Source organism: Leptodactylus fuscus, chromosome 2 (assembly GCF_031893055.1).
Source record: "Leptodactylus fuscus isolate aLepFus1 chromosome 2, aLepFus1.hap2, whole genome shotgun sequence".
In the NCBI taxonomy this organism is placed as follows: Eukaryota; Metazoa; Chordata; class Amphibia; order Anura; family Leptodactylidae; genus Leptodactylus; species Leptodactylus fuscus.
The window spans coordinates 236,612,964-236,637,922 of record NC_134266.1 but is presented as its reverse complement, the minus strand read 5'-3'; the positions used below and the strand labels follow the sequence as shown (position 1 = coordinate 236,637,922).

Below are 24,959 nucleotides of genomic sequence, written 5' to 3'. Positions count from 1 at the left end.
ACCTGTACAAATTACAAGCCGGGGGAAGAGCAGGAGGGGACAGATACGGTGAAGGTTATAATCATGTAATGTATGAAAAACATTCTTAGCCTTAAAAGCTGATTGCTAGATATAGCTGCTTATGCTTGAAATTGGTACAATGTTATATGATAAGATGGCGCCTGTATCCAGGATGGGTGCAAGAAAAACAAACGCTTAGCTTGCTGCCAGAAGACAGCTCCCCAAGGTTACCATGCAAGACTGGGAGTAGCTGGCTATATATGGAACTGCTTAAACTCTGTTTGATTGAGATGTCCCATACCAATCAGGAATGAATACGAAAACTTACATTGTTATTATCTCTCTTCCTCTCTCTGCTACTATTTAACCCCACATTGTCTTAATAAAAGTGCGTCAGCACACATTCCTCTGCTAAGAGAGGAGCTAATGCCAACCTTTGCGACTGGTATCAATACCTCGTCACTAGACCTTAGCTCATATCAGTTACCCGGGATTATTGGTCAATCAATCATAAACACGGCTTTGACCTTATCAATACTCCGCACATATTAGTGTCCAAGTCAGTCCTAAGATACAATGGTAGAAGACAAATTGATCCCAAGGGCACAAGTAAAATTGCTGCAGCACCTCCGTTGGGAAACACTGGTCTAGAGTGCAGGCAAAAGTGTATGGCAACCTTTAGCCCATACGTTATTTTGCAACCTAAAGTGCCCAAACATTTTAAACAGAATGTATCAGCAGTACGCCGGTTATAAGCCTTGCTGAGGTGTTTCACATCTACAAGGTACTGGGATTAGATGTTGGCCGACAGCTATTCCTCCCGACTCCCCAGCTCATATGCATGCTCTGTACTTGTTCTGAATGAGAAGAGTGAAGTACTGTAATCCGCAGCCGCACACCTCAGGTGGCCGCAGAACTTCTAAGGTAACAAAGGATCTGGCATGATGAGATTTATCTTCAAGGCTATATATACACGAGATCCCCTCGACTTGTCTCTTCTGTGTATAGCGACTACACACACTTCCACCCTTTAAGGCTCACGCTATGAGCTCCCTGCATAGTTCTCTTTATGAAGCCACAGGCAAAACGTATGTCAAGGGCCGAGCACCTGTCTTTAGATCACTGTGTAATCCACCCGGTTTTCTTAGGTCTTTTACTACCTTTTATCAAGCAAATTCTTAACAACACTTAGACCAATAGAGATTTTTTGCAAATGCTTTGAACTATATGTAGTAGGTTGTACATATATAGAAGGACCACAGGAGTCTGGGAACTGTACATACTGTGCTATAGGAAATCCTGTGCTGTGATTTAGATTTTTTAGCTGTTTATAGCTTCTGTAAGTTATTTGTTTGTGCAGACTTTTCCCCTTATACAGTAGTGTGGTCAGACGGTATATACACTGTACATGTCAGCAATGCGTCTAGTGGCAGTACAAATGTGCAATATAGTCACCTGATACAAAGACTTTCTGTATAGGCCTCCTCCCCAAGGAGCAGTTTCAAAATCTTTACATCTATGACCAGCCTAATCCAGCCAATGTTCATACATACCTCCTAACCGTCCAGGATTCTGCGTGACAGTCCTGGATTAGGGGTCCTGTCCCGCTGTTCTGGTCAGCAGGAGGTATGTCCCGCTTCATTGCTGTGCACTCCGTGTGCTCTGGCTCCGGGAGCTGTAGGCGCGTTGTGATGACATCACTCACATCACGCCAACAGCTCTCAGAACACATGACTGAGACTGCAGACAGAGCAGCAGGGAAGAAGGAGAGCTGAGTATCAGTGTTTTTTATGTGAAACGTTGAGGACAAATTGAGGGAGAACATGATGAAGGGAGCATATGAATCTAGGAGTAGATGAAGGGGGGGGCAGATGGAGGAGGACATGAAATTGGGGGAAGATGAAGAGGGACATGATACTGGGGGCAGAGATGAAGAGGGGACATGAAACTGGGGGTAGACAAAGGGGAACATTAAACTGAACTGGGGGAAATCAAAGGGGGAACATTGACCTCAAGAGGTGATTAAGAAGAACATTAAACTGGGGTCACTAGAGGAGGACATTAAACCGTGGGAATATCTGGAGGGGGACCTGTCACCCTCCAGTTACCCCCACGGCTTAATGTCCCCTTCCAACTGCCCAAGTTTAATGTTCCCCCTCTAGTTGTCCCCAGTTTAATGCCCGCTCCAGCTGCCATTAATTTATTGTCCCCCTTCAACTACCTCCACTGTTTAATGTCCCCCTCCAGCTGGGGACATGCTGGGGACAGCTGTGGGGGCATATAATGTTTGGGTGACTGTAGGAGCATTATACTGTGTGGGGGGCACATGGAAAAATAATGGGCAGAGTCAACGTAGAAGTGGGTGGAACTAAATGTGTCCCTCTTTCTGATCTTTGAAAGTTGAGAGGTATATACATAGCAATACTCATTGATGCTGAACTAAATGTACAAATAATTATCTATAATATACTGAGAAATCAATATTGTAAGGCATATATAATATCCCACAGCAATGCATAAAATAAGTGTATGCAGTTTATAACTTGTATCATGTAGACTGCAGGCCTGTAGTTTGAGGGTTAACATCCTCAGTACAGTATGTGTACTATTGCCACTGGCTGTACTCCAAGGTTTGCTGTAATGAAAAAGCTGAACTATGGAAGGGAAGGGCAATTCCAAAACTAAAAATATTTTGAGCAGCAATTTGCTAATCCTCTATGTGAACTTTCTTTAGACCAGGAGATCTATGGGCATCCTACTAAACAGCACTCCAGGAGGGCTTTTAAGGGTGGAATAATAAAGTGTCAGGCTTTCCTTCCTGGCAACATGAAGGAGGTACAGAGGTTGCAGTTACAAATAGGCTACAGGGCCAGAGAAAGCTTAACAGACACGCTACATCAAAAGGCGAAGCCAACGATAGTGCGTATTATACCCACGCCGTGACATTGCTGTGCTCATTGTGACATTATGGTGCACATTATTCCATCACTATGACATCATTGTGCACATTATTCCATCTCTATGACATCATTGTGCACATTATTCCATCACTATGACATCATTGTGCACATTATTCCATCTCTATGACATCATTTTGCACAATATTCCATCACTATGACATCATTGTGCACATTATTCCAGCTCTATGACATCATTGTGCACATTTTTTCCCCCACTATGACATCACTGTGCTCATTATTCCCCCACTGTGACATCACTCTGAGCATAATTCCCATATTGTAACACAAAGCACAAGCTATTTCCACATTATGACATCACAGCGCATATTATTCCCTCAATGTGACATCGCTGTGAGTAATATTTCAGGAATTCATAGTCTTTATTACACAAGTAGTGTGACATCACTTTGCTTGACAAGGTATTTATGGATTATCTACAATACACAGTGACCGCCTAATAACCCTTTCTATAACTCCACAGTGTTTATTATTCACGCACTGTGATATCACACGGCTATTTTCACACTTCCTTGTTGAGGTCTGTCAGAGGACTAGAGTGGTTACACATGGAGCTTGGCAGACCCAATTGTCTATAATGGAGTCCTCATATTAAAGCTATGGAATTATATATAGCTATATATCAGCTACCAGAACCGCAGACAGAATAAAATCCCAACGGAGCTCCTCAAATCAGAGCGAGGCACTGGGACAAACGTATTACTGAAAATTCTCATATTTATTAAGAAAACACTCCAGCATATTTTTTAGCTAATTTCAGGAAATCATTGAACTAGATTCAGAATTGGCTATTGCTGATGCGGTCACCCATGTATGGCACCTGTACCCCAAGTCTAGTACCTGTATCCATGTCTATTTCTTTTTTTCTGTGAAATCCTGCTGGGCTCATAAAGCTATATACCTGCCCGGCTGTGAGGATGAGGTTACCACAGGTACTTGTAAAGCTGAACCCATTGCTCTTGATAACACGATTGATGGTTCTCCCTGCTGTCATGTGGATCCAGTAGGTAGCGCTGCCTCTGCTCCACCCGTCTTTAACTTTGCAGTCTATGCACACCAGCCTATCATAGCTAACAAAACCTCTGCCTTGGCATTGTCAGTTGCCGCATGGTCCAAATCGTAACTATCTATGGCTTGCCTAGATGCAACCCTAACCCACCTGGCACCTACAGTGCCACCTATTGGATCTACGCCACACCAGGGAGAACCTTATTTAACCTCTCCATTCTAGCATTTACCCTAATAACACCAGGGAAGGTCACAGGAAGGAGAGACAGAGTGAGAATGAGAGAGACCTCTTGTTTGCACAGTAATTTATGCTAGAAAAGAAACAGGTCACACTGTGGTCATGTGACTTATTGAAGAAGGCGAAAGAAAGCAGGATAAGGAAAGTCGCTGAGCAGACAACACTTACAATTGAAGGACATTCAGACAATATAATGAGTGCCACGTTTAACTGTTGGCGAGCAGGGCTTGTATCGGTAGCCCTTGTCTGGCTAGGGGAGTGTCTTAAGATATGACATTTTCAGAATCATACGGTAGGTGGTATAAAATCATTGCCCTACATCACCCACAGCCAAGTCTGGCACCGTCTACATCAGAAGTTCCCAAATTTTTTTTTCTCATAGACCACTTTCAAAATTGTACTGGTTTCGGTGGACCCCCTGCTGCTATATTTCTACCAATGTGAAGATTAGATCCAACGTAGACCCCCGTTGAGTCTCCCGTGGACCACTGGGGGTCTACCTGGACCAGTTTGGGAATCACTGGTCTACATAGTGTAATGTAAACAGTACGAGTAAACCCGCTCCACCGTGTACGACCTTACTGTCAGGATTTTATGGTTGCATTTGGGCGGCCTAAACCCGATGTTCTGTTCCCTTTAAGAATTCTGTATCCACAACCGGGAACTTCAACTCAACTCAAGAGCTGCGGTCCAGATGGAGAAGTGAAAGGAGTCTTATGGCTGCTTACCATGTAAGAAACCAGCCAAAGCATATATATCTGTAGACAACGGCAATGAAGCATCTTGCACTTCTTTTAAGTCAGGGAATCTGGTGATATACTTTATTATTAGTCAGCACTACATAAAATGTTGCTGTGGGTGACAATGTCAGTAAATGACAGATTTCTATGTATTAGAATGATGGTGGCCTTACCTTGTGTTTGAGGGATATAAGGAGCCAGGAGTTTTGCCCTTTTCTTTTCATAGCCCTTCTGTGTAATATCTCCTGTAAACAGAAATACAGATTGTAGGTAAATGACATAGCAATGTAAAATATCCATCAACCACATGGAAACAAAACCAGCGCAACTACAGAATACAAATAAGAGATTACCATAGCAGACGTCTCACCACATCCAAATCAATGGAAATGCAAACCCCAGGACTATAGGATGAAAGTCAGATTGACAGTCTGTTAAATACTCTAATAAATATGCACAAGGGTATGTCCGCCTCCTCTGGGCATTGGGCCGTCAGTCATTTGCAACTCATACACAGGGCGACGCATACATTGTACTTCTTATAGGTACATGTCGTTGTCTATAGACTGACATTAAAGCGTTTTTTTTAATTAATAAAAATAAAGTTTAAAACCTGCCAAAGATTTACTAGAACCATCTTAGTGGTGACAGGTTGCCAAAGGAAACTATAGCAGGTTCCCGCATGCATGGTTTTATTAATTGATAACCTATTAAGATTAAGTCACCACTAAGGTAGACAGAGAAAATCTTAAAAACTGCAATTTTTTAAAATTATTTATATTCGCAGAAATGTTTAACTTTTTATTGTCTACAGGTTTAAAATAAATATGGTTATGTCTGTGATCAATACATAGAAATATAGATGTACACATATACATATCTCACACACTTTACTACTCAGATTGGATTGGTAATCTTCTGAGAGCCTGTCCAGAAATCAGAATAAATCCATGAATCATCCTCATAATTTAGGATTGATGATCAACTGTTCGAAGTAGCTTCGGCCACTTCCATTTCTCAGGTCAGTGATGTCATGTTTATTGATCTAACGGCCTCTACAGCTCAGTCCAATTCGATTGACTGACCTGTAATACCAGACACAGCCACTGTACAAGGTATGGCACTGTACTTAGTACACAGTGAAAAGGCCTCAGCCCTCATCTGAACACCACACAGCTCATCGCTAGGGGTTGCTGGAGTGGGACTCTCACTGATCTGATATTGGTGGCCTATCCTAATGATCAGTAGGCTAACTAAAGTCTTGTGGGCCCCGGCACAATCTTTTGTCCAGGATCCCCTATCTCATCCCTACAGCAAATTCTTGATAGTGAGGGTTATGGGTGCTAAGGAGTTTAATAATCCTTAGGGAGCCTTCAAACGGAGTTTACAATCGCTCATTCTGAATGTAAACTCATTAAAACAGATCCCACTGATTTCTATGGGTTCCGGCATACGCACGTATCACATTGAAAGCAATAGGTTAAAAAAAAAGCTCCTCCCATTGATTTCAATGGGGAGCGCGCGTATCCCGGCACCCATTCAAGTCAATGGGGTCTGTGTTTTGCGCCGCTCACTCAGAACGAGTTTTACGTTCAGAATGAGCGAGTGTAAACACCGCGTGAAGACTCCCTTAGTGTGATAAGGGTAATCTGTGGGTCTCCTTGGCTTATGGGCCAGAAGGAAGCTGCAATCTCAATACTGATGCCAGTGCTTATGGTCCCCCTAAGGCTCCTGGGCCCCCGTTGCGACTGCACCCTCTGCACCCCCTCAAGTTAAGCCCCTGCTAATGAGACTTCATCAATACCATAGTAACAGAAAACCCCTTTAAACTGTATGGCTATGTGTACTTGGGTTTCTTATAGATCTTGGCTTTAGGAATTCCATTAAGGAACCAAAATGCACAGAGAGGCCAGTGCGGATTTCGCATCCTTGCTGATGTATCTTTGGGGTAGACATTGCATGTAGGCATCTCCACAAAGCTTTCTCTGTCATATTGATAGATTGACATTGTAGAGACTCACATAGGAGGACAAAGAACTGGGAAGTCCAAGATTAAAGAAACATGGATGCTTTTTGATTGAAACAGCACCACACCTGTCCGCAGGTTTTATCTGGTATTGCTGTTCAGCCCTATTTATTTCCATGGAGCTGGGCTGCAATACCTGACACTGTGTGCAGACAGGTGTAGCGCCGTTTTAAGAAGAAATCTGCCATGTTGTAAACCTAGGCAACCTATTTAACCCATTATAAACACTTATTAACCCTTTAAATCACTGTTTAAAGAACATTTCATAAATATGGCAAAGGTGCTTCTTTTTTCAATCTTTTATCCTGCATATATAAATGTAATTCCCATTAGCAAATATATCACTGGTTAATGTACATGATAAAGTCGGCTTGATAAAACTGTGAAATGACTCGCTTGTCCTACAAATGATCCTGTGCAGTAAATGAGCAAGTGAATAGTAACTGGGTGCTGCAATGTTTCCTGTTTCCTGAGCTTTTTATCATACAAAAACACAGATAAAGTGGGGGGGAACATGTTAGTATTATAACTAGGCATTGAGTAACCAGCCTTCTCAGCTTTCACTTCCTCAGCACTAGAAGTGTGGCCCTAATCTGCGGCACACAGGGATGAGCAATGTGTTTATACTGGAAATACAGAGAGGTGGATCCATGGTCAGGATCTAAAAGCAATCCCAATCCAGATGACTGTGGGTTTGTGAGCCTGTAGTGTGATGGTTACATGTCCTGTAATCTCCGGGTATATAATGGTAATGTAGTACAAAGCACACGGGTACAATAAAGTGTAACCACATCCATGGCTCAGGATACCACAATGCACGTCAGTGGGATCTTACAAATCCTGTTCACTTGCTGTAAGAGAAACGTTCGGATGTGCTGTGGATTATATAAAGCGAGCCATACCATGGATTTCACTGGAGTATTTTGTAGCTTTCTCCTATTTAAACTGAATGGGATCTACATGTCAATATGAATCCATATGTAGTTTTACAATCTGAAAGTTATATGAATGTCAAGTGGTATTTCAGCACTAAACTGGTCATATACACATAAGACGGAAAAAAATTACATTGGCAAAACCCAAGGTTTTCAACTATATCGGGGGGGGGGGGTCTTCTGATAGCACATATATAGGTAAAGAAGGATTGGGCTGCTGGGCATATTGTTGACAGTGTCTGATCTTTAGCTACTGCGAAAGACAAGCGCTCGATGCACTCAAGAGGGTGAAAGGGATTCTATCATTAAAATACTATTTTTTCTGGGTACCACGTTGGAATAGCCTTAAGAAAGGCTATTCTACTCCTACCTTTAGATGTCTTCTACTGGCCGCTGTTTGGTATAAATCCCAGTCTTCGTCGGTATGCAAACGAATTCTCTCGCAGCACTGGGGGCGTCCCCAATGCTGCGAGAGAACTCTCCAGCGCCGCCTCCATCTTCTTCGTCTTTTTCCAGCGCTGGCTTCAAACTTCTAGGCCTCAGGCAAAGCCAACTGCGCATGCCCGCCGGCCACAAGAAAATGGCCGCTTACAATACTGTGTAAGTGGCAATTTTTTTGTAGCTGGCAGACATGCTCAGTCGGCTTTGCCCTAGGCCCAAGGCCTAGAAGTTTGAAGCCAGGGCAGGAAGAAGACACAAAGAAAAGCCGTTCCTGAAGAAGATGGAGGCGGTGCTGGAGAGTTCTCTCGCAGCATTGGGGACGCCCCCAGGGCTGTGAGAGAACTCGTTTGTATAAAGACGAAAACCGGGATTTACACCAAACAGCGGTCCGTAGAAGACATCTAAAAGGTAGGAGAAGAGTAGCGTTTCTTAAGGCAATTCCGACATGGTACCCAGAAAAAAATGCATTTTAATGATAGAATCCCTTTAAAATATCAGATGAATAAGCATTTGGCCAACAGTTATCTAAAGTGTATGGGCAGCTTCAAGGTCCTGTATGCAGAGTGGACCATTTTTAGGTTCACACCAAGCAGGCTTTACATAAGAATATTATTTTCAACAACCAAGAAATAAATAACTGCTGTAAATACAAAAACAGCTCATTTTTTTATTATATATTCCCTTTTAACATTTGCCCTTACCAGGACAACCCCAACAGGTTCATATGAATATATTAAAGGGGCTCCATCATTGGGAAAAGTCATTTTTAGCTAATCACATCTTGCATAGCCTTGAGAAAGTCTATTCCACACCTAGCTTTAGTATGTAGATTGCTTCAGTGATTTCTGAATAAGTCTGTTTTTATTCATATGCCAATTAGACTGGTGCACGATAGATCGTACACCCTCTTTGCTATTGTTTCCTATGGACAGGCTGCTGCTGATGATGATGATAATGATGACTCAGCTTCCTGTTTGCACACACACATAGGAGATAATAGCAGAGAGGAGGCTGCTGGGACCTTCCTGAGCTGGCTGGAGGCTCATTAGCATATGAATAAAACCAGACTTATTCAGAAACCACTGAGGCAATCTACATACTAAAGGTAGGTGTGGAATAACATTTCTAAAAGTTATGCAAGCATAACTGTTTCCTTAACAGTAACAGTAAAAAGATAGGCCATCACCTTTATCACCTAATTTTCAGAATCATCCAGATAGGACACAGCGAGCCTTTTCATTTGTACCAAACCACAAGTGACCATAAAAGATGTGGGACAAGCAGTTTTATATAATTTCTGCTACCAACAAATGCCTAAAAGTGATGTGAAATGCAATGAGGAACATGGACAACCACTAGAAAGTGGATGAAGCTTTACAAACACATTACCATTCACAGACATCAGATTTTAGCCAATGGTATATGCATCAATATTATGTCTATGAAGGCTGTCAGACAGTCTCTCAATATCTGCCATCAGGGTAAGCATTGACCGCATGGCCTGGATTGTATCTGTCCGATCATACAGTTTCCTCCTAGAGATAAGGATCTCCAAGAGTGTCTGACAGATGACACATCTCCACCTTCACAGTCAGCCAAGTGGAAGCCGATAGCTGTCTGGTCAGCATTACCCAATGCACATAGATATTACAGATGATATGCATATACTCACACATAAGTATATACAACTAAAGGAAAGAACAGCTGTGGGCTGCAACACAAACAGATCAATCTGTTGTCACAAAAACACTTTTTAGACTGAAAGCGGCAGAATACAAGCGAGTGGGAAGACACATGAGTCAGAGCCCTAGGCGCAGGCTGCGGCCTGGAAGACTAGTCTAAATAATGAGGCACAAGCCGCTTCTGAGTAAGGGCTGTACAACATTACTCATTGGCCAACCACGTATATGGCATCTGTCTAGTATCAAAGGATTCTTCACTGTATACTAGAAGTCAGGCCTACAGACTCCAGCTACATGTTGACTCATCCCCGGGCATCACTTGAACAAATCTTACCTCTCCAAGTCATACATTTCTTCTTTGTACTGGATAAACACTAAGAACATAATGGACTTTACTAGAGAATGACACATTGGATTCTCAGAGTCTTACACTCCTGTACAAATTGCATCTCTCCTTCCCATTACCTGAGATCCTCAAGCACTTTTACATTTCCAAGCAGGCCATTTCTGGACTCAATGTACCAAGTGTTACTGGAAACAAACTTACACTATGGTGCAGCATCTCAAGATTCAATGCCACTTAGGGCTAGTTCACATGGGGCAAGAGGGCGGATATTGACACTGAATCCTCCTCAAAATCTGCCCCTCACAATAGAGCTCTATGTAGACCGCTAGTGTTTTTTTCCACAAGTGGTTTGTTCCCGCTAGCAGAAACAAGAAGTGAGCTGCCCTTTCTTCAGGCGGATTCCGCGGCTGATTCAGCCCTGGCGTCCGCCTTGCGGCATTACCCTCCCGATTAGGCCCATTCATTTGGGCCTAATCCGGAGCGGGAAGCCGCAACAGTCGCATTTTGCTCCTATTCTGACGCGCCTCAAAATCAGGACCAAAATACACGGCCCGATGCCCTGTGTGAACGGGGCCTAAATGCTAAGGCTTTATCATGCCCTTCACATCCATCAATGTTCCTTCCAATTGTCAATGTCACTAGTTTCATACAAACCAGACACAAGAGACTAGGACCCACAATGTATATACACTGGAGGTCGGGAACGTGGAATTCAATACAGTATTGTAGAGACACAAGGTTTATGGTACTCCGGTTCCCTCCCACACTTCAAAGACATACTAATCAGGAATTTAGATTGTGAGCCCTATATGGGACAGTGACTGACAGGGTCTGCAAAGCGCTGTGGAATATGATGGCGCTATATAAGTAAATAAATAAATTATAATAAATAGGTTCAGCCACGTCTTGGATAGGGAATAAGCATAGATAGATTTATTACAAGCTTGTTTGCACAAGGCAAAATACTGCATATAACATTACTATAGGAAGAAAATCTACCCGGCTTCCATTGAAGTGAATGGGAGAATTGGGAGGTGTTTATTTAGGCAGACTGTGCCTCAAAAATCCAGCTGCAAAAAAAACTCTGTGTGAACCTACCCCGAGGCCAAGGCCCCACATTGTGGATGCACAGCTTTTTTTGTTGCCGTTTTGTTCTGTTTTTTTGAGACAAATCCAAGAATGGCGACAACAGGAATGAGCGTTTCAGCAACATGGGGGACTCAGCCTTAAAGGGGTTGTCCTGGATAAACATTTTTTTTTCTTTTGTACAAGGAGGCCAGGGAAGGTTTAAGGAAAAAACACAACAATAAAATAACCCATCCTCAAGTCACTGCAATATAGAATTATCAGAAAAGATACTCTGGACTTTTTGTATTTCATGTGGAATACAAATACAAGTATTCACTTGCGGGAGAGAAGACAGGTCCTCTTTAAAATCATGGCTTCCCCTCATACACTTCAGCAGACATGTCAGCCTTATTTTCACATGAAAGAGCAGTAGGACTGTTAATAAAAGCTAAAAATCGTTTTTATTTGGAGTTTCCTGCTCTGTCAGGAACCAAAGAAAGAAACCCCACTTATATCTGAACGTAAATACGGAAATCCTGCCAGAATCACTTGCTGTAAATTGCAGGGACAGGAAACAAGGCTGACAATAAGGACGCTTAGAAGTTCAAGAACAGTACAGTCAGCAATGAATCAAGGTAGTACTCTGCGCAGTGTGTACAGGGGTATATCAAGTGCTGCTATAGACTTACAGGCACTTGAGTAAGTGACCAGCGCACAATGTGAATGCGACAAAGCAAATACACCTATACTAGTGCCTCAGATGCACGATCATGTACCCCTTAAGAAACCTATTTATGTCCTGGAGCGCAGAGTAAAGTAAATGCTATTAATATTCAGCGTACACTTACTGGGCCCCAATGCAGAATCTGTAATGGGCCCCAAAGCCATTTACAGTAGTGGTATATTTTATGTAGCATAGTGAGAGTTGAGGCCCCGGTAGAGACCGCTACCACAACTGCCCCTATAGCTACACCCCTGATGAGAGGGTCTGTCCTGGGGCAAGTGCTCTGGGGCCTTTCAATGTGACGCCTCCCTAGACACAGCTCTGCCCGGCACGTGAATGGGCTGACCAGGAAGAATCACATATTCCTGCTGTGCTATAATGGGAAATGGTTCCGAAACCAGTAACATAGTGGTATTACTATACTATACGGTATAAGAAAAAAATCTCAACTTTTGCCACGCTGCTGCTGCTCAGACCCATTCAAATGAATAGGACTAAGCTGAGGCATGGCCGTGTGACCAGCGGATGTGATGTCACTTCCTGAAACTGAAGTGGAGCCCCTTCAACATGCATAGAGTTAAAGCTGAATTTCCACATACATTGCCTTTTGGCCACTAGGAGCACTCAACGAATACCATGGTCTGACAGCTCCAATCTGGCCGGATTCATGAGGACAGTACCCCTACTCCACAGCATGGGGATTTGCAGATTTGTAGAAGTTAATGCAAAGCTAACTAGGTTATGAAAATATAACACACCCTATAGATTTCTATGGGGATCTAGGTTTGCTTCAGCAGAACAGCAATGGTTGTGTGTCTTGTGGCTATAAAAATACATGCCAAGACTGGGTTCACACTAGTTCACGATCTCCGCTGTGGGATTACGTTCCCCATTCCGCTTTAAAAATGCAGAGAGATATGTCCTGCAAGCAGCCCTTTTCGGCAGAAACTTGGTGGACCCAATTATAGTCTATGGAGTCCACGGGTTTTCAAGGTAACTGCTTTTTTAAGCAGATTAGGTTTCCATTCAGGCGTTCGATGAATGGAGAGCCAAATGCAGGTGTGAACCTAGCAAAAATCGCGAAGTAAGGCCGGGTTCACACGGAGTTACGTGCCGCGAGATTTGGCACGTGTACGCCGCGTGACCCTTTGCGTGCCGTACACGCTCCCATTCATTTCAATGGGAGCGGGGAGCGTATGCGCCGCGCTAGTTTGCGGCCGTGAATAAATGCACAACCGCAAACTAGCGCGGCGCATACGCTCCCCGCTCCCATTGAAATGAATGGGAGCGTGTACGGCACGCAAAGGGTCACGCGGCGTACACGTGCCAAATCTCGCGGCACGTAACTCCGTGTGAACCCGGCCTAACTCGGCCTGAAGAATGAGCATCTCGCTTCTTTTTTCCGGTTTCTACGGCTCCCTGAAAAAAGACCCAAGTGGCTCCCAATGATTTCAATGGGAGTCGTCTTTTTGGTCAGGGTTTTGAGATGAATACGGCCTCAAAACCCTGACTAAAAAACTCTGTGTGAACTTACCCTTATGTCCCTAACATTATATAAACAGAGAAGCCAAATCTAGATAGAATATGTAATTTATCATTTCGGTCTTTTGTTGCATTTGCATTGACTTTAGGCCCAGTTCACATCTGCACATGGGTTTCCATGGGGGGGGGATGCTTGGGGACACTTGAACAGAAACCTAATTTGCATAAAAAAGCAGTTACTTTAGGAAACCTTTAGGAAACCCGCGGACCCCATAGACTATAATGGGTTCCGTGTGGGTTCCACTCGGTTCCCGCACAAAAAACGTGGAGAGAAAAGTGCTGCTTGCAGGACTTCCTCTCCTCATTTTACATGCAGAGAGGGGAACAGAATGACCCAGAAGCAGATGTGAACCCGCCTTAATCCTAGGGTTAGCGGTTTATCTTTCTGTAATAGACACGAGGCACGGTACAGACGAATGATAGTACCTGCCCTATAAGGTACGGTACAGACGAATGATAGTACCTGCCCTATAAGGTACGGTACAGACGAATGATAGTACCTGCCCTATAACATATACCTATGTATGGCAGCATAACTAGCATTAGCTTCTTTATCAGATATGGAAACAATAGGCCATAGAATGAGGCTATACAAACACATAACAAATATACCTGTATATGAGGCCTAAGATTCCTTCTTACAAAGACGACTTGATATGTTGAGTATAGGTTGGTATAACCTATCATCTATCTAATAATCCACTAGGTAATGATACAATGTCACAAGCGCTGCAGACTTCAGTCGGCCGGCCTTATCATCACAAGACGCTGGGCTTTCATTAATGGACAGAGGGAACCTTCCCGCAGAGCCAAATATATCCGAGCCTGCAGCTGTCCAGGCTTACCGCTTCCATGGGCCCAGCATTTAATTGATTTGTATCTGCCGCAGCCCCAGGGAATGGAAATCTCGATTATTCCTGATATTTATCACAGGCTTGTTATGCTGCATGTGTCTTTGTAAAACTAATACATGGCAAAGTCTACGCTCTATGTCCAGACATGGATAACCAAACAATCTGTTGTGACCGATTCAAGTCATTTAGTCACAAAACCTGAAGACTTCACAGTGCGGGCATCATTACCAAGTAGGAGATCAACCGGGGCCAGTCACTACGAGGACAGGAGACATCAGCAGGAGTCACAGGAACGGCTGAACGGAACCATCTGCTCATTAAATGTGGTTTATTGAATGTCCAAAATGAATATATTTCACATTCACTTTGATCATCTCATTCATTGATTTTCAGCTTAGTATCTGCCTCGTGGCGATGCCAGCTTGGCAATGAGATGTGCGCCTCCAATAGAGTAACCCTTTTTAGCTTTTATTTTTACCGACCGAATACTACAGAAAATTGGACTGGAAAATGTTAGCTTCCAAAAATCTTGTCTATATTGAGCCTGCCCTTCGACTTCTGACATCAGGGAGAATCCACCATGTCTCAGTCTACTACTTCCCCTGAGATTAAAGACACCAGGTGCCTGACAAACACTTAGTGTTCTCACACACCATAGAAATTAAAGCTTTAGGAGCAGATTTTGAAACGTTTTCCACCTCAAAATCTGAAAGGGGGCCCCATATTACAAAAACGTAGAGTTTTGTCTGCAGCAGAAACATTTCTTACAGCCCAGCGATAACTGAGCTATGGGGTATGCCCCTCCTTAGGGTATCTTCACACGGAGTATTTTGCAGGCGGATTTTGACGCAGAATCCGCCTGCAAAACACCTCCCGTTCATTTCAATGGGAGTCAATCACAGTTTTTTTTTCCACTAGAGATATTTTACAGCTTGTGTAAAAAAAATTGCGATATGCTATCCGATCTTCACCCATATTCCACGGCTGAGTCAGCCGAGGCTCAAGACACCCTCCTGCTTAGGCCCAGTCATCCGGGCCTAATAACAAGTGGAATGCCACAATGGGATGGCACACTAATGGCACCGATATCTCCAGCCCTGGGACACATACTGGGAAAATCGACATTGTGCTGACTTCAGCGCACAGTCGCCTTTCTAGCAGTATATATAATGGCACTTTCATGAGGACATGGCAAGGTCCTCTTTAACTCTTTCCCTGCCAGCCACGTATCTATATGTCCTCCCAGGGTGGCACTTCTGTGTCGAGGACGTATCTAATACATCCATACTTCTAATGCTGATATCTCAGGATCCATTAGGACTATTAAGAAGATCTTGGATTCAGGGTCGGTATTTACAGGCAAATTTAAGGCAGATTTCCATGTGAACCTGCCCAAAAGCCTCTAATGCTTTTGGAAGATGGTTTTGTAAAAACCTCTCTCCGCCTTTTATTTACTTAAATAAATGGCCAACCCTGCAAATCATGGACAGATCAGCTTTTTTTCAGTAGCTCTGAGAGGGGTCACATGTATGGACACCCTGTACCATGTCCAAATACCCTAAAACATTATATACAAAGAGGGTCCTCTTTATAAGACACCCCATTTACATACTCCTTTAGCTAAGGCTATAGACTCGCATGTACGGTGTGTAGATGTGAAGCTCTCGATGTATTTCCCAAATGTATAACTAAGGGAGCCTTCACACGGAGTAAACGTGCGTGTATTTTTGCAAAATACACGTGTAAAAATAAGATTCCCATTGACTTCAATGACATGTTACAGGCGTATTTTTACATGTGTAAAAAATATCATTGAAGTCAATGGGAGTATTATTTTTACACGTGTATTTTGCAAAAATACACGCGCGTTTCCTCCATGTGAAGGCTCTCTAAGGCTCTATTCACTCGACAGAGGCCAAAGGAGTGTCCTTATAGCCTCCGTCAGGCTAATATACCAATTTTTTTTTTTAATGTCTTTGCAGTATGATACAGCATCATGGACTACAGAAGTATACAGTTAAAAAACACATCTGTACAGTATACGGTTTTACAAGGGCAAGCCATATTCACCTCCTTTTCAAATAGATATGTAAAATAAATCTACTTAGCTCCCGGATACGACAGACCTGAATTTTATGTTTTAATCAATGGGACATTTTATGCCATTTGTCTCATTTTAGGATGTAAAGCAATACACGCTTGCTACAACACTGTTTGCTCAGCTGTCCGTGTCCTATTATTGAGGACAGCAGGGTTCACGTGGAGATTAATAGGCCAATCTAAAATGGAATCTCGCCTGTTTGTGTAAAATGGCATAGAATGGGTCCAGGATCATGTTTTCACATAAGGACCTGTAGGATATGTGATATGCTAGTGTACAAGACCTAATTGTTACATAAATATTAGATATATCTTACAAGCTGTTGGCATACTCAGACATGAAACCTCTCTCTACAATGGGGTTACACTTACATACATTGTCCCCAAGGGATATGAAATATGTTCCATGGCAAAGCCAAGCATGCAAGGCATTCCCTAATGTTGAAATGAACATAAAACATGAGGAATCTAATATATGAAAGCCAATATAGGAGAAATATTATCCAAACCTCTATATTACAGGACTTAGATTGGACAATAATTTTATACGAGTCTGTAAAACCAGCCGCGGGCAGACATTTCTGACCATACGAGATGATCGCTTGTAGTCATATTGACAGAGCGACTTCTTTCAAACGAAATAAGGTCATAATACACCTTTATTTGTACCAAGGCTCCCAAAGGTCTGTGAACGATCTACTGTACCTCTGTATATGTCTGATGTCATATTAATTCATCAATTATTAATCAATTTCTGCAGACAGTAAAAACCACTACAGTCATGTGCATGTAGCCAAGGCCTGAAATTCTGCCAGAGAAAACTTGTTTAAGGCTTAGTTCACATGGGGGGCGTACGGGTGGATTTTGGCCATATTCTGACGTGGCAAGCTGCATCAGAATATGGCCAAAATCGGCCTGCCATAGGCCCACATGAACGGGCCCAGTCCCGGAGTGTGCTGCCGCGAGGCGGACGCCGCGGGTGAATCAACCACGGATTCCTCTTGAAGAAAGGGTAGCTCGCTTTTTTCCCCCCGCTAGCGGCAACATACCGCTAGCGGAAAAAAGAACGCTAGCGGTCTCCATAGACCTCTATTGTGAGGGGGTGGATTATGACGTGGATTCCGCGCCATAATCCGCCCCCTCTGTGCCCATGTGAACGGGCCCTTAGGGTGAAGCCCCACATTGCAAAAACGCAGTGCTTTACAGTACCTGTATAATGAATGGGATTCTGGCAAACTCTACACACAAATTGCAGAAAAAAGAAAATCTCAAAAACTTTTTTTTTTTTTTTTGAAGATCACAGCATGTCAATTACACCTGCGGAAACTCTGGCCTTTACCTTTATGTCTCTGACATCCCCTTTAAGAGAATATCTTGGTTGCTTCCATATCTTCAACACAGAATAATGCCTGAATGTCTTTGTGGTTTCTGCACAACCCCATAAGAATAACAGTGTTCACAAAATAGGAGCCCTATTTTTAGGATTGGTAACTGTCTCGAGAGAATTCCATTGACATTACCAGGAATGTTTATTGAGGGAAGTGTAGTGTAAAGACTATTCTTCTGATTGACCTACAGTGTATTGATTTGCACTTTAGTACATTCTGCCTGTCATGGGAAATGCATAAAGTGCTTTAATAGATTTAGTGTTTTTTGTTAATATGTACTGGGACCCGAGCAGGGGATTGGAGATAAATATGCTGAAGCGTGCATAAAAACATGTAACCACGTGCCTGATACATATCAAATGCAAGCGAGCACATGCTAAGCCATAAGAAATACACGGTGTAGTCAATGATTTCCAATGCAGTCAACCGGAGGTGAAAGCAGAAAGTGTGTAAACGTCCATTCATCAGCCATTACACCGCTCACCACAAGGTAAACACAACTACAGGCAGAACGTGCTGGGAAGCGAGCATGGATACAACCGGTTTTGGTTGTTACAGTATTCTTTAGTCTGAGAGTCACCAGCTATGACAATGAATATGTAATAGCATTAGTCTGGGCAGGTAGATTTTATTGGATTACTCCCATATCATTTGCATAAAGGTATCCGGCGGCTAGAATGCAATTTAATCTCAAGTAACCCAATTATTTCAGTGCCAAATGATGAGATGGTTACACACACTATTATTGTAGGCCGGAACGTCTCATGCATCTAATGAGTATTGGGTCTTCCCGATTCTCTCCCAGTGGCAGGTGTTAGGAAAGGGAAGAAGCAAGCAGATGGATTTCTACATGCTGTTATCAGGGGAAATAAGACATAGGCAGAGCTTTCGTCCAGGTCTCGAGTGGCTGAGAATACTTGTGTATGCGGAATCTAAGAGGTATGACAAATTGTAGGGCTCATTCACACTAGTGTGGTTAAAATAGCCAGAAAAAAAGGGGCCACACAGTGGCTCAGTGGTTAGCACTGCAGCCTTGCAGCGCTGGAGTCCTGGTGTTCAAATCCCACCAGGAACAACATCTGCAAGGAGTTTGTATGTTCTCCCCGTGTTTGCATGGATTTCCATCCCATATTCCAAAAAAGACATTGATAGGGGGAAAAATGTACATTGTGAGCTTTATGTGGGGCTCACAATCTACAAAAAAATAAATAGCCAGAAAACCCCCCAAAAACACACAGGTGAAATGTCCATTTTTCACGGCCAATTTAACTTTTGAGGCGCCCGTTATTAATGGATCTCTCAAAGACGAGAGTCTACAAGGAGTCCACAAAAAAAAAATAAAGTTCATAAGTAATACTATTTTCTTTTTTGTAAATCTTACATAAGAAGAAAAGGCAAAATACAGAAAAGGGTTCAACGCTCTTTAGGGCTCGTTCACACGGGGCAAGAGGGAGCGGATTTTGATGACGAATCCACCTCAGAATCGCCCCCTCACAATAGAGGTCTATGTAAACCGTTAGCTTCCTTATTTCCATGAGCGGTATGTTCCCACTGACGGAAAAAAGAAGTGAGCTGCCCTTTCTTCAGGTGGATTCCGCGGCTGATTCAGCCTTGGTGTCCGCCTCGCGGCATCACCTTCCAGGCTAGACCCATTCATTTGTGCCTACTCCGGAGCGGGAAGCCGCGACAGCACATTTTGGTCCTATTCTGACGCAGCTTCCCGCATCAAAATCAGGACCAAAATGCACCTAACCATGCCCTGTGTGAACGAGCCCTTAGGGGTAACACAAAAGTGCCCTTAAACAAATACATTAAGAGTATCAGTACAACAACCCTAACGGGTTAAGTTAAAAAGGATTATCCACCTTTTCAAAATAGACAGCTAGATGTCGACCCCCAGGAATGTCAATCAACAAGTCACACACGGATCGGCATTGTTTGCATCGGCCTTATTAAATAGGTGACTACAAGCTGAATAGGGGAGGAATCACATCTGCGGTGATTGTTCCTCCCCATTTGGCTGGATGAATTATCGGCAGCGCTGCCCTGATTTCTGTCTTTTAACCCACCTAAGAGATGCAATCAGAAGACTAGTGACTTGGTCAGCTTATCGGCAGCAACATTAGCCAAGGCAATTATTGGCAATGAACATTCCTAGAGGAGTTTATTGCCAATAATTGCCCTGAAAATGAGCCAGTCTAATAGGGCATTTACATTGGTGTGGGTCCTAGTACTCGAACCCCACAGATTAGCTGTCTCTCCAGGCATGCAAGCTCCATACATTGTTTACATGTCAGGCCCTATGCTGCTCGCTCACCATATTGTTGTGAATAAGCAGTGCCTAGCATGTAGGCAATGCTGAAAGGTGTGCACGCCAGGAAACAGCTGATCTACAGGGGCCCAGACAGCAGGACCCCCACTGATCTAAAACCAATGGTCTATCTTAAAGGGGTTCATCCAGAGAGGGTTTCATTGCTTACTTCCCCCCACCCACCAAGTTCTGTTGTGGACATACTACTGGTCCTGGGATGGTTCCAACCCTAGATCACATGATCAGAACCAGTACATGGCCCCTGAGGCACCCTCACTTTTGTTTTACTGTGTTCTCGTGGGTTTCCTCTGGGTACTCCAATTTCCTCTGAGAAGTCTCCGAGCTCGTCAGAACTTCCTCTTGATCTAATTAGGCCTACGACAACATAACCCAGGGGCCTTCAGCCCATAACACCTCCCACACTCCAACGATATACTGACTTCACATCTGTGTTTGGGATTCTGTTCGGGGAGTCCACTTGGGGATCCCCTCTTCTGAAAGGAAACCTATATGCTTTAAAAAGTGGTTACCTAAGAAACTACACGGACCCCATAGTCTATAGTCTGGTGTCCATGTAGTTTCTTAGGGAGCCGCTTTTTAATGCGTATAGATTTCTGTTTGGGGGTCCCCAAGAGGACTTCTCGAACAGAATACAGAACGCAGATGTGAACCAGGCCTAAAAGCATTAAAACATATATGCAAAACTTACCTATCGTGCACCATGGGCGGGGATGCACGATGTGACGTCAGCTTCGGGCACGCCTGCCTCTTCTGTCTTCTTGTAGTGACGTCCTCTGGTTCCGTGTCTTCTTCCGACTTCTCTTCAAATCCCGCGCCTGCGTAGTAGCGCTTCCCTCCGGGATTTGAAGAGAAGAAGCCGGAAGACACGGAACCAGAGGGCGTTACTACAAGAAGACAGAGGAGGCAGGCATGCCCGTAGCTGACGTGGCATCGTTTATCCCCGCCCATGGTGCACGTTCAGATAAGTTTTGCATATACGTTTTAATGCTTCTATTTAAAAACAGGACCGGGATTTAATATAACATTTACGGTGCCTGAATAGCCTTTTTAAAGGCTATTCATGCATAATTTTGCTGATAGAGCCCCTTTAAGACCTTCCCAGGAAAATCCCTTAAATGACAGGCCTTCTGTTCTTTAAGAATTGAAGTGGATCCCCAGTGGGCATACTATGGGCATAATAGTATCAGTTTACCCCCGAATGTCACCGCCTCACAGTAGATCGCAGTTTTGCCTTTCTTGATATGAGTCAGCACAGAACAAAGAGGACACACAAATACAATGAGTCACTCAAAAATAAGCAAAGATTGAAAAAGTACACAGATAACATATTTAACCCCCTACCTGCTGGACAGGCTAGCGACTTTCTGTATAAAAATAATAAGAGGTCAACAAGCACATGATCCTAAAGCGTGAGCTCATCCTCTGCCCTTATACAAAGAGATGGGTTTCATCTTTTGTCACAGCCGGGATGAAGAACACAACATCCCTTATTGTCCACATAATGTTCCGTAAACAGTGGAAATATTTCAGCAGATGCAGCAAGACAATATATCACAGACGGGGCCTGGAACACAGTGAGGTCATTGATGCAGACCAATACTCTCTAAGTGCCAAATAAACCACAAAGAACAAAAGAAAACTCAAAAAACCTATTTTATCTGGACCATGTTTGAAAGCTTTTCCCTGGATGAAGTGCACAAAGGAAAAACATGACAACGGCAGATACAAAAATAGCATATGAAGGAGATGCAACATGGACATGGAGTGTATGGCAGAAAGTGAAGATGTCTATACAACCATAATAGCAGTCCTGATGATGGATATGTACTGCCAGAGTAGGCCATGTTCAGATCCAACACGCTCGATCTTTGTTTTCTTTGACACCTGTCCTTGGAGAAAAGTTGTGACACAATGAAGATGGGAAGGGGACTGCTTGGGGCATCATCCCATTCCATAACATAAAAAGGGGAGGGGGCAGGGTTTAATTGAAAATAAAAGAAAAATATTTTTTCCTCAGACTGATGGAAGTGCTCATGTTGGGTATATAGCAGTCAAAGTTGTCACTTTTGATCTATACTGTGTTTTTTTGTTTGTTTTTTTTACAATTGGCGACGGACATTAATGGTGGTAGAGGAATTTACTTTTGTAACAGAAGAAAGTCCTGCACGCACAACTTTTTCTTCCATCACAAAATGAGAAACATGACGGAAGAAAGCTTCCATCATCTTAGTTACAAGGGGGTGAATGTAAATGGACACAAGACAATGGGGCTCCCTCATTTAATGACCATTGCTCTCATCCTGTGACAGATGACAGCAACGGACATTAAATAACGATAGTGTGAACCCACCATAAGGACAAAAAAAAAACAACAAACTAATCGGGTGATAACAGGTTAACAGGATACAATACTAGAAAGACTATATCATCTATATTACAGGGTATGACCTCACCTGTGGAGCGAGATGATAAGATTATTACCACCATGTCTAGACTTATATTCTCTATAGTAATTTGTATCGCACGCCGCACTTCACCGCTGTTTACTACACGATCATGTTTCCAATTTTACTGTAATGAAAGGATGTGATTTGTGTCACCATGAACATACCTCAACTCTGAGATATGTGAAAACACAAGGCAACACCCTGGAATGACCTGAAGGCTGCGATTCTTGGCCGTAAGCCCTGAATGCTACCTGTTGATACATACTGCTCTTCCAAAAAAAAAACAATTACTAATTAATAAAATAATCATGTCATGTGATTAGGAAACCTCCTACCAATAACACGTTTTAGGCCGGGGCTCTACAATAATACCTACCTAACAATCGCACGTATGTGCGCCCAGGAAAGTGCATTGTGATATTGTATGTAATGACCTTGTATATGATATATGCCCCAATATGTGCCAGTAAGATGCATGTTGTTAAAACTGGCCTTAATGCAGACCCACTAATTTCTATAGCCCTATGTAAATGGAAATAGGTTTTATGGATCTGTGTGGGGGCAGCACAGATTTGGTCTATTCTACTGATAGGACCTGTAGAAAATCATGGACTCCATGCAGATGCTATCTGTGTGCCATCCGTTCCACTTTCCACGGATGCACCAACGATATGGTCGTGTGCATGGAGCTCAAGTGAAACAATGCCCTTTAAAAGGGGTTGTCCCATCACAAGGATTCTAGCTACACTCACCGGCCACTTTATTAGGTACACCTGTCCAACTGCTCGTTAACACTTAATTTCTAATCAGCCAATCACATGGCGGCAACTCAGTGCATTTAGGCATGTAGACATGGTCAAGACAATCTCCTGCAGTTCAAACCGAGCATCAGTATGGGGAAGAAAGGTGATTTGAGTGCCTTTGAACGTGGCATGGTTGTTGGTGCCAGAAGGGCTGGTCTGAGTATTTCAGAAACTGCTGATCTACTGGGATTTTCACGCACAACCATCTCTAGGGTTTACAGAGAATGGTCCGAAAAAGAAAAAACATCCAGTGAGCGGCAGTTCTGTGGGCGGAAATGCGTTGTTGATGCCAGAGGTCAGAGGAGAATGGTCAGACTGGTTCGAGCTGATAGAAAGGCAACAGTGACTCAAATAGCCACCCGTTACAACCAAGGTAGCCAGAAGAGCATCTCTGAACGCACAGTACGTCGAACTTTGAGGCAGATGGGCTACAGCAGCAGAAGACCACACCGGGTGCCACTCCTTTCAGCTAAGAACAGGAAACTGAGGCTACAATTTGCACAAGCTCATCGAAATTGGACAATTGAAGATTGGAAAAACGTTGCCTGGTCTGATGAGTCTCGATTTCTGCTGCGACATTCGGATGGTAGGGTCAGAATTTGGCGTCAACAACATGAAAGCATGGATCCATCCTGCCTTGTATCAATGGTTCAGGCTGGTGGTGGTGGTGTCATGGTGTGGGGAATATTTTCTTGGCACTCTTTGGGCCCCTTGGTACCAATTGAGCATCGTTGCAACGCCAAAGCCTACCTGAGTATTGTTGCTGACCATGTCCATCCCTTTATGACCACAATGTACCCAACATCTGATGGCTACTTTCAGCAGGATAATGCACCATGTCATAAAGCTGGAATCATCTCAGACTGGTTTCTTGAACATGACAATGAGTTCACTGTACTCCAATGGCCTCCACAGTCACCAGATCTCAATCCAATAGAGCATCTTTGGGATGTGGTGGAATGGGAGATTCGCATCATGGATGTGCAGCCGACAAATCTGCGGCAACTGTGTGATGCCATCATGTCAATATGGACCAAAATCTCTGAGGAATGCTTCCAGCACCTTGTTGTATCTATGCCACGAAGAATTGAGGCAGTTCTGAAGGCAAAAGGGGGTCCAACCCATTACTAGCATGGTGTACCTAATAAAGTGGCCGGTGAGTGTATACTGCTTGTTAATGTGAATGTAAGACTTTTCCTAAATACACTGCTTCAGCAAAACTGCTTTGTTCGTCCACTATCTTACTTTATTCAGTTCTCTGTTGGCACATCCCTTGACTTATCTGGTCAAAAGTCAAGTGATGTATC

At 43.4% G+C, this 24,959-nt stretch overlaps 1 protein-coding gene across 2 annotated transcripts in view; it reads right to left on the bottom strand.

The window, feature by feature from the left end:
• Nucleotides 1–24,959, bottom strand: part of DIP2B (disco interacting protein 2 homolog B) — a 147,694-nt gene that overhangs the window by 78,187 nt on the left and 44,548 nt on the right. For both annotated transcript variants that reach the window (XM_075265875.1, XM_075265877.1), the window contains exon 2: nucleotides 5,138–5,209. In XM_075265875.1, the coding sequence (XP_075121976.1) occupies nucleotides 5,138–5,209 (72 nt within the window). The remainder of the gene's footprint in view (nucleotides 1–5,137; nucleotides 5,210–24,959) is intronic.